Source organism: Tiliqua scincoides, chromosome 4 (assembly GCF_035046505.1).
Source record: "Tiliqua scincoides isolate rTilSci1 chromosome 4, rTilSci1.hap2, whole genome shotgun sequence".
NCBI lineage: Eukaryota > Metazoa > Chordata > Lepidosauria > Squamata > Scincidae > Tiliqua > Tiliqua scincoides.
The window spans coordinates 200,803,382-200,817,775 of NC_089824.1; the positions used below are offsets into that span (position 1 = coordinate 200,803,382).

At 45.2% G+C, this 14,394-nt stretch overlaps 1 protein-coding gene across 1 annotated transcript in view; it reads right to left on the bottom strand.

The window, feature by feature from the left end:
• The window catches only part of LOC136647778 (nucleoside diphosphate kinase homolog 7-like), a 105,346-nt gene that overhangs the window by 52,783 nt on the left and 38,169 nt on the right, over positions 1–14,394 (bottom strand). Inside the window, exons 6-7 of the mRNA XM_066623543.1 lie at positions 13,827–14,034; positions 1,328–1,433 (exon numbers count right to left, since the gene is read on the bottom strand). Of these exons, the coding sequence (XP_066479640.1) occupies positions 1,328–1,433; positions 13,827–14,034 (314 nt within the window). The remainder of the gene's footprint in view (positions 1–1,327; positions 1,434–13,826; positions 14,035–14,394) is intronic.

Consider the following 14,394-nt stretch of genomic DNA (forward strand, 5'->3'; position numbering starts at 1 on the left):
ACTATAAACACTCTGATCTTATTCATCTTCCTATAGCCAATGCTAAGAGAGGAAAATGTAATTGTCTATATAAGGTTATGTTCAGACAACAACTGTTTCAGCTAAGAAGTTAAGAAAATGATCCAAAGCTCCCCACCAAAAGAAAGATAATGTTTTCAGTAAAGCACAAGGAGTAGATTTAATCTTGTCACATACAATGATGGCTTTTCATTTCATATTCTGGAGTGCAACCTGTAGACATATGTGCAGAATTTCACACATAATTAGGCCAAAGGGAGGCTAACACTTCCAGATGACCTGGAAAGAAACCGAATGTATCTCCTCTAATGTAGATTCAAGCCTTCCCTACCTGAACCCCAGTCACTCATATCTGTGGTTCCTTCATGTTTTGTTTTTTTTAAAGGGGAGCAATACCTACATGATCTTTCCAAGTCCGGTGGAAAGGGTGATGATAGTGTTGAAGACAAGTACACTGAGGCTATCTTGCATCCTTTTTGTGTTGGCAGGTTATCATAGAATGCATCCACGCCTCCTTAGACCAATGGAATGGAATGGGGCTACTACTCAGGAGAAGAGCACATGCTATGATTCAATTAATGGCATCTCCAGTAAGCTGGGAAATACACCTGTTTGAAACCCCGGAGAATTGCAGCTAGTCAATGCAGATGAGCTAGGTCAGCGATTTTCAACCTTTTCCATCTCATGGCAGAGTGAGAAGGCACTAAAATTGCCAAGGCACAGAGCATTGTCGGCCAGGGGCACACATACCCCTATGACCCTACGAATATATGACCCTCCCCCAAACTCCCACGGCACACAATGTGCTGTGGCACAGTGGATGAAAATCGCTGGGCGAATCAACCTTGTGGGTACAAGGCAGTTTCTTGTGCTCCCATTAAAAGTTACCAAGAAGGAAGACTGGAATCAGGGGAACTCAGTAGCTGGCTTAACATTATTTATACCACAGTATCTCATATACAAAAAGTGAACCATTGCTAGGTGTCATTTCTGTTTGCTTTAACTTTTATTTACAGTCAACCTCAAATAAAAAGCTAAGTTGAGGTGGAAATTGATGTGCTGAAATTGCTGTTAAGTGTGCTTGTACAGGGCAGCTGCAATTATTGCATTTACATGGTCGTTTGAAATTTTCTACTGTTAGCTTTTTCCACCATAGCATTTAAAGAAATGTGTAAGCTGTAAAATTCAAAATGAAAAGTGATACACATTTCTTGATGCCTAAACTCCACAAAATAAACTATATCAGCACAAATTGTCCAGCTGACAAGAGATGCCAGAATGCACTTTCTGCAGAGATTGAGCCACTCACCTTCTTTAATTGCATGAGGTTTAATAACACAACAGGTACAGTGTGTATATTTTGCAGTGTTTGCAGGTCCACGGCCTCCACTGGAGGGAAAGAACAACTCCAGTTCCTGAAAAAATTGAAATTATAGATATTTAATATATTATCACTGCATGCCTCAGAGCTATAATACACTCATTGGTCTGGTTCAAATGGAACAGGAACTCATGATTTTCTACTATGAGAAGCAGAAGGTGCAAACAAGCCTTGGGTGTTCATGCTCCGCTTTGGTCTTTTCTGCATGATTAAAGCTTCCTCGTTCAGTTTGCAGTAAACCACAGTTTCCTTTAATCCAGGGAGCTGTGGTTTCTTCAAACCATCTCTGGGAAACCAGGTTCTCACACTATCATTTGGTCCAGGTTTGTTTTACCAGGTTTGCTTTACCACAGTTCAAAGTATGTAATATAGAACGGTGTTTATTACAAACCAAAGTGGAAGCTCTCACATGGGAAGGGGCATACGTAAGCCCAAGGCTCACACCTCCTAACCTTTATAGTGGGAAAACAATTTCCTGTTGCATCTGAACCAGGCCATTATATCTGTGATGGTCACAGCCATAAGAATCTGTTAGTTGTTGGCAACCTTCAGTCTTGAAAGACTATAGTATCGCGCTCTGAATGGTGGTTCTGGAACAGCATCTAGTGTGGCTGAAAAGGCCGATTTGGGAGTGACAATCCCTTCCACACTGGGAGCAAGTGCAGTCTGTCCCTGGTCTGTCTCCCTGGCTATGGGCCTTCCTTCTTTGCCTCTTTGCCTCAGACTGTTGGCCAAGTGTCTCTTCAAACTGGAAGAGGCCATGCTGCACAGCCTGCCTCCAAGCGGGCCGCTCAGAGGCCAGGGTTTCCCACCTGTTGAGGTCCACTCCTAAGGCCTTCAGATCCCTCTTGCAGATGCCCTTGTATCGCAGCTGTGGTCTACCTGTAGGACACTTTCCTTGCACGAGTTCTCCATAGAGGAGATCCTTTGGGATGATACACTTGGTTTTCCCCCCAAAGATACACTGAAATTTAATTTTTTCCCCCTGCATTGGTTTCCTTTATTTCTAGTTAAAGATTTCCTTCAAGTGCTCTGTGTCTTTTATCCCAAAGCATGCTTTTGTTCCCAGTTATGCTTACACTCTTTTAAATCTCATAAACAGAAGGAGAGTGGAACATTCAAATTTGATCAGGATACAACCCACGTCGTAGACAGAATATTTTACCCAGCAATCAAACATCATAAGGCTGTCACAGACTGAATTTCCAGGGTTGCTTTTTTTAAGATAATCTCTTGTCTTTGTCACATCCATCTTTTATTCGCCCATTAATACTGAAGCCAATAAAACCTATCACTTCTGCCAGCACAAAGGGGAATTAAAACAGCCATATTTGCCTTATGAAGTCTTAGATATCAGAACAGCACATTAAGTTTCTTTGCTATCTGGTGCTTTTATGTTATGACTGCCATACTGACATGTTGTTATATAGCAGGGGTGCCCAAACCCCAGCCCGGGGGCCACTTGTGGCCCTCGGGGGGCTCCCAATCTAGCCCGCAGGAAGCCCCCAGTCTCCAGTGAGCCTCTGGCCCTCCGGAGACTTGTTGGAGCCCGTGCTGGCCCAACGCAACTACTTTCAGTGTGAGGACAACTGTTGCACCTCTCACCTGAGCTGTGGGACGAGGGCTCCCTCCACTACTTGCTGTTTCACGTCTGTGATGAAACAGTGGCAGTGAAGGAAAGGCAGACCTTGCTTTGTGCAAGGCCTTTTATAGGCCTTGAGCTACTGCAAGACCTTCATTCATTCATATAAGTTTCATCTCTAATATATTCATTTATGTAAATTTATTTAAATTTAAAATGTAAATTAATTCTTTTTTTCCCCGGCCCCTGACACAGTGTCAGAGAAATGATGTGACCCTCCTGTCAAAATGTTTGGATACCCCTGTTATATAGGATGCCTTTAACATCCTGGCTTGGGAAGAAAAGTTAAAATTTACAAATGAAGTGGAAAAATTATATTTCTTTTTTACAGGATTCCCATCAAGTGCATCATGAAACTCAAAGAAAACCATCAAGAACACTTAGAACACTTGTTGTAAGACATACTGACGTCCAAGTTTCCCGAAATTAGATGTACAGCCTAATCCCATCCACAGTTTCCTGGGAGTAAGCCCCATTGACACTAATGGAACTTACAGCACAATCCTATGCATGTCTACTCAGAAGTAAGTCATAGCAACCAGGGAAGGGGAGGCTTCTTCACCTTTCCAGTTGATTTAGACCAGGGAGGGCTTGGGAAGAGGCTGCTTCTAGATACTCAGCAAGCCTGACTCACTTCCCTCGGTTGAACTCTGAGATGCCCCCTTCCCCTCCACTGATTCAATGCAAGAATAGTATTGATGTTTCCCTACCCTGTACTATATACATACATTTCTATAGTAAAAGCACTCTTAATTTACACATTTCTGAGATATGTGCTGCTTTTCAAAAAAACATAACCCTTGCATAAAATGGGAGGTGACTCATCAAGAGACAAATCAGCCTTTAGTTATACAAAACTGAACAGCTATCAGATAATACCAGCATCTGTATAAATTACAAAGGAAATTATTCCAAATCTACTTTAATAGCCATTTCTTTCTTCCCATGAGAAGCTGTAGATGCTGCACCCTACAAGTTTCCTTGGCAACTGATATGAGGCTACATAACACTTTGTGCTACCTGCTTATTCAACACGGTATTGCAACTACTCTGTCAAATTCTAGCAATTACAAATTAAAATAAGAACAGTAGCATCATGAAAGTTGTTTGCAAGTCTTTGCAACTGTACAGCTAAATATTTGTCATAGGAGTAAAGATGAACTATATTTTAAAAAGAAATTGCTGCAATCTTCCTAAATGAAGTCTTTTCAAGATTATTCTTCCCTAAAAATAGTGAACAGAAGACACATCTTTCATCTGCCAAGTGGGGTTCAAGACCCCTAAACAACTTTTCATTCATTCACACCTTACAACGCAACTGATCCTGTTGTACATCAGTGCAAAGAAACTCTCTTGACTCTTAAGTTTACAGTCACATCTCTCACAGCCCAATCCTAAACTGGCTACCACCATCAGAACAGGTGTGTGTACCATTTCAAATGTGCCGTAAGGCATGTTGCAGCAGTGCAGAGGATCCCGGCGCTGGTGAACAAGTCTGCACCCACCTACCGGTGCCAGCTGGAGGCAAGCACCTGCCAGAGCAGGTAGGCGCTCCATGGGCCAGTGAAGGGGCAGGGGAAGGGCGGAACAGAGGTGGGGAGGAGGTGTAATGGAGCAGGCGAGGGTTGGGGAAGGGTGAACCAGGCCTGGGAGGAAGTGGAAATGGCAGCAGGCACTACCGCCATATCCCATCCCTCTTCCATGGCTTGATTTCCCGACATGAAGCTGCTTGGACTTGAGGCAGTGATTTTACTGGTGTGAGCCTGGGTAGCCCTGTAGGTGGCTGCTGGAGCATACTCCAGGAGAAGGAGACCAAAGTCCCCTTCCTCAGGTAGACCTCCAGCAGCCTCTGTTCCCATCCTGGATGCAGCAGAGGCTGCACCAGCAGCACTATAACACAGTGCAGGACTTTGGTTAAGATTGGGCTGCTGGAGTTGTGATTTTAAATACAGTCTATAGCCATAGATGTTAAAACTCAACTACTTCCTCCAAAATCTTCTTTCTCTTCCAGAACCAAGTATTTTCCTTGTTGCTTTATGCTCAAGTATCTTTCATATGCAGTCCCCTTGCCCATACGTATCATTTTTATTTCAGAGACCTCACTTTCTCCCATGGCTGGCCTGCCCACTGGACAGAGGACACTGGCACATAACATCAGGCCTGCAAGGACACCGATTATCCTCTACTTCCTGAGCTGTTTCCCCAATTGTACTACTGCCTGGATTCAGACCTGGCAGCAATTTTTTAACCCCATCAGCAAGAAGAAGAACATTGCTGCTGCCTAGCAATACAATGACCTCACCCTTGAAAAGGGCTGTGTACATGACCTGGGTTGTTCAGTCTACTTTCCTTCTTCAGTGCAGCCTAAGAAAATAAGAAGGAAGAAAGGATGGGAAGTATAGATGAGAAAAAAAAGGGGAAAAGTCTTCTCTAGAACAAATGCAAACAAGGAAAATGTATCAAAACACCTGGGGCTGGCCCAGCTTTCTTCTGCCACCATACTTTGCATCTCTTAGTAAATGCAGCTTATTAACAATTGTAAAGACATGTATGTAACACAACAAAAAGAAATATAAAATGTTAATTCTTCTGTGTTGATTTCTATATGTTAATACTTGTTCATACCATATACTGGAGGAGGGTGTACACTGGTGGAAGCAAAAATAAGAAAGGCCTCAAAAATATCAGTGCTTCTAAAATGTTGCTATTTCACAGGAAACAAAGAGCTAGTAATGAAGGTGCCAGGAGCACTATTCTTAGCTCTTTGTGTCAGCCACAGGAAACATGTTTCCATGGAAAGCAAAACAAAGCACAGGTATCAAAAAGGTAAAATGCACCAGCACTTTTTTGTTCAGCCTATTTTCTTATGGCTTGGAAAGATATACAGTATATTAGAAGCAAGCAAGTCTCAGTTCCAACAGTCAATGGTTACAGAGGGGCTTCCTAATCTATCACAACAACCGGGATACAAAAGTTTGATTTTATTGATTTTATTGGAAAACACAACTATTTTTAGCACAACTTTACAATGTGCATCGTACTTTACTACTTGCCTCGTATAAAAGAGGCACCTTGTAAAGTGGTATCCTTTTATATTTACAGTTGGCAACCTTCAGTCTTGAAAGACTATGGTATCGCGCTCTGAATGGTGGTTCTGGAACAGCGTCTAGTGTGGCTGAAAAGGCCGATTCGGGAGTAACAATCCCTTCCAAACTGGGAGCAAGTGCAGTCTGTCTCTGATGTGTCTCCCTGGCTATGGGCCTTCCTTATATTTAAGCAGCTAAGAAGCGGCTTAGTCAGAGACAAGGGGAAACTTTTCCCCTTACCCCTGGGTAAGGGCTGCTGGTGCCTATGGGTCTCCTCGGACTTGCACCACCTCCTGAGGTGGCACAAGTCCAAAGACAGCGGAGCGACTTGAAGCTGCTCCAAACTCCCCAGAAAAGGGGGTTGGAATCCGGCATAACTGTTGGATCCTAGCCCCGCCTCCTGGTCCCTGCCTGCCCACCCCCAGGGCCGCCCATCGCCCTCTCTCCCCCCACCCGGGAATGGCTCCCTCCCTCCTCATCCCCTCCCCCCCACGCCTATCTTTCGTCCTTGCGTTGGCTCATCCAAGCCGATACAAGGAGCTGGGGGGAAGCTGGTGCAGAGGCTTCCGTCAGCCTCCGCAGGCCAGCACTTCTTAGAGCACTGGCCTGGCTTTCTCCCGAGAGGTGCAAACATGCTTTAGGGCATGTTTGCGACCATCCCAGGCAGGCCCAAGGGGCTTGGGCCAGCATCGGGCACAGTTTGGATTGTACCCTTATTTGTTCAGTGATATACACCGCTTTGCAAACTACTTTTTGTTGAAAAGCAGTATATAAACATTCAATAATAATGATTATATGTGGAAGTGGAACCCTCATATTACCGTTCACATTGCTTTTCTGGAAAATTTAAGAACAAACAAGAGCGGCCTGAAACAAAATGATGCATTTCTTCCACCTACAGCTGTTAAATGTCCATGTACAACTGTAAAAGAGTCAAGCAGGCCAATTCCCATTTCCCAGTTCAGCTGCTGGGTTCCCCTCGCCCCCCCTCCCCAGTTACCACTTCAACATTCTGTGGTTCATGGGAGCCACTGAACATGCTCAGCCTGTAACAGGCTGTTATAGTTTTGCCATCTTTTTCCTTTTATATCTTCTTTTAATTTTATATCTTCGGCACCCCCAGTGAGTTCCCAGAGTATGTAGAATAATAATAAATAATAATAATAAAACTTTATTTTTATCCCGCCCTTCTCCCTAACGGGACCCAGGGCGGCTAACAACATATTAAAAAAAACAGATTTTAAAAACATTAATACATAGCAGATAAAAACATTTAAAAACACATTACAGAGGCCATAAAAACAGTAGTCAGATTAAAAGACAGAATAAAAGAGCAAGTCACCGAGGAATCAAGCCTGTAAAAAACTAAAAGATGTATAAAAATGTTAAGAAGGCCAGAAATCAGAAGGCTTGTTTAAACAACAGTGTTTTCAGGCCTCGCCGAAAACTCTCAAGAGAGGGAGCCATTCTCAAATCAAGGGGAAGGGAGTTCCATAATGTTGGTGCCACTACCGAGAAGGCCCTATTTCTTGCAGCCGCCCCCCGGACCTCCTTGGGTGGCGGCACTTGCAAAAAGGCCTTCTCTGATGACCTGAGATGGCGAGCCGGATTGTACAGGAGTAGGCGGTCTCTAAGATATCCTGGCCCAGAGCAGTATAGGGCTTTAAAGGTCAAAACCAGCACCTTGAATTGGGCCCGGAAACGAATGGGCAGCCAATGTAGCCCCCAGAGAAGCGGACTGACAGAGTCAAACCGCCTGGCTCCGGTGACCACACGGGCCGCCGCATTCTGTACTAATTGTAGTTTCTGAACCGTCTTCAGGGGCAGCCCCACATAGAGTGCGTTACAGTAATCTAACCTTGATGTCACCGTGGCATGGATCACCGTGGCCAGGTCTGCACGATCCAAGTACGGTCGCAGCTGGCGCACCAGCCAAAGCTGAGCAAAGGCCCCCCTAGCCACAGCCGCCACCTGGGAATCCAGGAGCAGCTGCGAGTCCAGGAGGACCCCCAAGCTGTGAACCTGCTCCTTCAGAGGGAGTGCAACCCCATTCAGAGCAAGCCGATAATCCAGCACCTGCATCAAGGATTTCCGAACCAGGAGAGCCTCTGTCTTATCCAGATTTAATTTCAGCCTGTTAGCCCCCATCCAGATCCTCACTGCTTCCAGGCAGCGCTCCAGGCCCTCAACTGCCATCCTGGAGTCTGGAGGAAAGGAGAGATAGAGCTGGGTGTCATCAGCATATTGATGGCACCTCACTCCAAACCCCCGGATGACCTCTCCCAGCGGTTTCATGTAGATATTAAATAGCATGGGGGACAGAATTGAACCCTGCGGCACCCCGCACCTCAAGGGCCAGGGTGTCGAACAGGCATCCCCCAGCACCACTATCTGGGACCGACCCTCCAAGTAGGAGCGGAACCACTGCAAAACAGTGCCTCCAACTCCCAACTCGGCCAATTGGCCCAGAAGGATACCATGGTCGATGGTATCGAAAGCCGCCGAGAGGTCCAGCAGGACCAACAGGGATGCACTCCTCCTGTCCAGTCCCCGGCATAGGTCATCCACCAAGGCGACCAAGGCAGTTTCCGTCCCAAAGCCCGGTCTGAAATCAGATTGAAAAGGATCCAGATAATCCACTTCATCCAAGACCCTCTGGAGTTGGGCCGCCACCACCCGCTCAATTACCTTGCCCAGAAACGGGATGTTGGAGACTGGCCGATAATTATTCAACACAGTGGAATCCAGGGAGGGCTTCTTCAGGAGGGGGCGAACCACCGCCCGCTTCAAGGCGAGCGGCAACGTCCCCTCCATCAAAGAAGAGTTGACCACCCTCCCCGTCCACTCAGCCAGTCCCCCCCGGGCCGCTCTAATCAGCCAAGCTGGGCAAGGGTCAAACAGGCAGGCAGACGGCCTCACACTCCAAAGGAGTCTGTCCACATCCTCAGGCTGCACAAGCTGAAAAGAATCCCACAATACTGGACAAGCAGTTGCCAAGGGGACATCATCAGACATTGTCAATGTGGCATCCAAGTCGCAACGAATACGATCGATTTTATCTGCAAAGTGTTGGGCAAACACGTCACAGCGGCTGACCGTGTATTCCTCCTGGACTACCGAAGGGGCCTGATGAAGGAGGCCCCGCACCACATGGAACAGCTCTGCCGGACGGCTATCAGCAGACGCAATGGTAGCAGAGAAGAATGATCTCTTCGCTGCTACCACCACCACAGAGTAGGCTCTATAATGAGCTCTACTCCGTGTCCGATCGGATTCATCACGAGTTTTCTGCCACCGTCGCTCTAGACGCCTGCCCTGCCGCTTCATCATTCGCAGCTCCTCAGTAAACCAAGGAGCCGCTCCGAGTCTGCGGCGTGGCAGAGGTCGCTCCGGAGCAATCTCATCCACAGCCCTGGACATTTCCCCATTCCAGAGGTCGACCAGGGTCACAGATGAGGCGCCAGTCTTGGCAGTGGGAAAGTCCCCCAGGGCCCTCAGGAAGCCTTCAGGATCCATTAGCCTCCGGGGGCGGACCATAGAAAACGGTCCCCCGCCTCTGTGGAGGTAGGAAGTCGCAACAAGCCTAAACCCTACCAGAAAGTGATCTGTCCATGACAACGGAGTGATGTTGATCTCCTCTACCTCCAGATCATTGCCCCCATGCCCAGCTGTAAACACCAGATCCAACACGTGTCCTGCTGTATGTGTCGGGGCCCAGATCTTCTGGGACAGGCCCATGGTTGTCATGGCAGCCATGAAATCCTGAGCTGCACCTGCCACAGGGGCCTCGGCATGAACACTGAAGTCCCCCAGCATTAACAGCACTAACTAACCTCTTCAATGCCACCCCCGAGATCACCCCAGTCAGCTCAGGCAGGGAGACTGTTGGGCAGCAGGGCGGGCGGTACACCAACAGAATCCCAATCCTGTCTGGCCCTCTCAACACCACATGCAAGCACTCGAACCCAGGAGACTGCTGGACAAGGCATCTGGTAAGGGAGATGGACTCACAATAGACCATTGCAACTCCCCCTCCCCATCCCTGCAATCTTGGCTGCTGCAACACCTGGAAACCTGGCGGACACAGTTCAGAGAGACTAACGCCTCCCTCCCCGTCCAACCAGGTCTCCGTAATGCATACGCGGTCGACTTTCTCATCCAGGATCACATCACATGTAGAAAGCACTACCATGCTTGGGAGTGGTCAATTTTGCTTGCAAACCAGACAGACCTTCAGGCACCCAAGTTCATTATGATGATACAGATAGGATATAATTTGTAATCACCATTTACAACTTGACAATACCCTGCAAGCCATTAGAAAGTTCCATATAGTGAAGGGGGGAAAGACAATTTGGTGGGATGGAGGCACTCCATCAACCACCCGCCACTATCAAACTGCAAGACTGGAACTGGATTGACCAACACACTGAGGCTGGGGGGAAGACTCCCGAGTTCTTCTGGTGTAAGAGGTGGGAAGTTTTTGTAAAGGGGAAAGAGACACCTTGGTAGTACTCCATTAGCCACCTCTACTGACCCATCTGTAAGATAAGAAAATTCTTGCTCTCTTAGAGAACAACAACAAGAGAAGAATGTGAAAAAGAACTGAAGGAAAGAAGCTGAATTTATGAACTATATCTTATTCTTGAATTTGGCAAGTACTATAGCACTATTGCTTTACTCAACTACTTAATAAGAAGCATTATAGCAGGGGTGTCAAACTCATTTCATACAGAGGGCCACATAGCATTCATGATACCTACTGAGGGCCGGAAGTGATGTCATTAGGCAAGAAGTGATGTCATTAAACAGGTCATAACCAAAAATAAACACTTTTTCTCACTTAGGAACTCATTAGCTGCAAATAACAAAAGAGAAAATATATGAATCTTGATCATATTTCAAGTTATGGGAGAGGCCAATTTTCATGTGGGCTGCCCTTTCAGCAGTAGCACCTCAGCACTACTCAGCAGCTGAAAACCCGAGGGCCATATAAAAAGCTTCCGTGGGCCACATCCGGCCCCCAGGCCTTATATTTGACACCCCTGCATTATAGCAACAAGCTGCCCACCTTGAGATTTAATATGCAATATTTTAGCAATTTCTAAGCCTTCTTAATGTAATCTGTCAAAAAAATTGATATTTTATGTTGAATTATAAATGCATTATTAGTAATTTAGTAACTTAACTCCGTTTTTGATCAACGGGATTAGGATTATGTTTGCTTTTATGGTTTCTTTATCTATGACTAATAAAGGTTTATTCATTCCATATGCAATAAAAATTAGGAACTATAGATTAAAAATACATTACGACATATCAAAAGTCCTTCCTTCTTGCCCCCATGCAATATTGCAGTGGTTCCCAGACTGGTGGGTCACGACTCACCAGGAGAACCAGAAGAGGGCAATTCCCCTTATGGTGAGTGGCCTAAAAATGGGCTCCCTGACAGATTTCAGTGCTGCCAAGAGCAAGGTGTTCTTTTTTAAACTTGCCTGAGGGGTCATGCTAGCCTCTGGGAGGCTCACAGCTCCTCTGAAGACCTCCCTGCTACTTCAAATAACTCTGATTAGCAATCAGAGCCCACTTCCACTATTCGTGTGAAAACCAGAAGTGGGCTCCAATCACCGACTGGAACTACTTGCAGCAGCAGGGAGACCTGAAGAGGGAGCTGCAAGCTTCCCATTGGCCAGCACAACCACCCAGGTAAGTTAAAAAAAAAACCCTTGATTCCAGAAATGTCGGGAACTCCCCCGCCCCTCCGCCCATATTTACCACAGTTCTAAAGTCCAAGTCAGATTTTGGGAACTGCTGCAGTAGTGGAAAAGTAACTCTGTCCGTACCTCCACCATATAAAGCAATCAATAAGAATAAAAGGATTTTGTGTCCATATCTTGTCATTCTCTCATCTCTTCTTAAAGCAACAACAGGAATGTTTCGTAACAGAAAGTTAATTTTAGAAAGAGTAATTTTTACAAATGCAATTTTTCCAGACAACAAAAGGCTAGGGAGTGATCAGTTCTATCTGGATTTTCCCTTCCATTGTTCCAAAGCTAAGTGTATTCAAATCCTTACTGGGACTAGTAATACCCAATAGAATACAGTTAAATCTTAATTGAAATTTTTTTATAAGGTTTCTAAATTAGCAATTTCCTCTTTAGATAACGCAGAGGACAATAGTTCTAATAATATTTCTTTTGTATTCAGTAGCTTGTAAAATTCAAATAAAGGCAAACAAAATAAGCATTCTTAATAATAACTCATGTATAAACCTCTGTTTGGTTCAGAGACAATCAAGGCCACATCATCTACATGGCTAATTAGAATCCTATGCATTTCTACTGAGAATTAAGTCCCATTGTACTCGATGTTACTTCCATGCAAGTATGTATCAGATTTCAGCCCTAAAGCCCAATCCTATCCTCCCCCCTCCATGCAGATGCTAAAAATGAGCATCCAATGGGGGAGTAGATCAGGATGCTTCAGAGGGAAGAGTGGAATCTCTCTAAGCCACCCACTCCACAATGGATTTCCATGGACTTGCCTCAGCTCTGCAGCTAACCCAAGTACAAGGAAAAGAAAGGCAGAGGCTACTAAAACAGAGGATAGGATGGAGCATGCCATGGCTGCCAGATCCAACCCCCATAGCCTCCTTGATCCCCATTCCTCTCCCCTCCCTGCCTACCCCCCCCACTGCCTTTCTTGGTCCTGCAGGAATGGTGACAACTGGCAACTAATTCGGAGGGCTGCTGCCTCTTGCAGCAGCGCTCCCAAAATGGCCTCTGATGGAGCACTGGTGCTCAATTGGCAGTCATTTTATGACACTGGAAGCCCATTTCACTGTGGTAAGTCTCCTCCCCCCACAAAAGACCAAAACCGGGCTGTTAATTTCATAATCCCACGCTCACACCTTGAATTCTAGGATTGTCTTTAACAACAGAGACCAAAAGAGGGAAAGGTGAGATCCCTTTCTGGTTCCTCTTGCCAGACTAAAACATGAAGAAAGTAGCCCATGAACTATCACCTTAATACAGGGTTCAAAGCATTAAAAACTATTCTACTGAGAGAAGACTGCACCAATACTACACCTGAAACATAAAGAACCATTCAACTTGATCATAAGCTTTCTCAGCATTGATGAACTTAGTAATGGATTTTTACATAATTTGTTCAATCAATCACCTTTTGAATGTTATAAATCAATATCCTAACAAGAAGGGTCACCTGCTGGGCCATTTGAATAATAACTTCATCTTATCCAGTCTTTCTGAAAAATCAGATGCAAACATTCTATAAAATCACAATTTGAAAGTGAAATATGGTGATACGTAGAGTAATGTGGCCAATTCTGTTCATAAACACGTTATTGAAACATTTAAAATGCATTTATTTATCAATTTTATATTCCACCTTTCCTCCAAAGAGCTCAGTCAAATGTAGATAGTTTTTCCTTCTTCCAGAGCCACATTTTGAGGTTGGTTAGGCTGAGATATAGTGATTAGTCAAAGGTCACTCAAGTAAGCTTCGTGGACAAATGAGGATTTGAACCCAGGTATTCCTGATCCAAGTACAACATTCTAACCACTACACAAATTCAGGACACAATTTTTACTACATATATGCAGACGAAAACAGAGTCACCCAGCGCAGAAAGATTCAGAATATCAACTATTATATTGATTTTAAAACAACAACTTACTCTAGCAGCAGAAGCAAAGGAATCAGGACCATGAGCCACATTTCTTATGCCATCAGATCCAAAATGCGCTCTAACGCTTTCTGGAGCATCAGTCCTGGCCACAGCTGAGTTTGCAGGTCCTAGGAAATTTTTCCATTTAGATATGGCATCGTCTCCCAAGATTTCCATGGCAACAACAGGACCACTTGTAATAAACTCAAGAAGTTCACTGCAAGCAAAAAAATCCAGCAGTCAGAATTCACAGGGAACAAAAACGTTTGATTGGATTCAACTCTTCAAAATAAAACTAACCACAGGCAAAGAACTATCATCACCACCTCTACTTGCTGATGCCTCTTTAAGCCATTTCTGCCCAATGTTGCATATATTCCACAGGGACTAAATGTGTACACCTGTGGGCCAGGCAAAAATGGGTAAGCTTGAACCGTGTCTCTCCCCTTTCACAGGATCCACAGAAGCACCAACTGTCCTGTGAAGAGGAGTAGAGACATACTTCCCCCACCCACAACTATTTTCTGTTGTAATGATTTTCCATAGTTTGATTTTATGTAAGCTACTCTGGGAACCT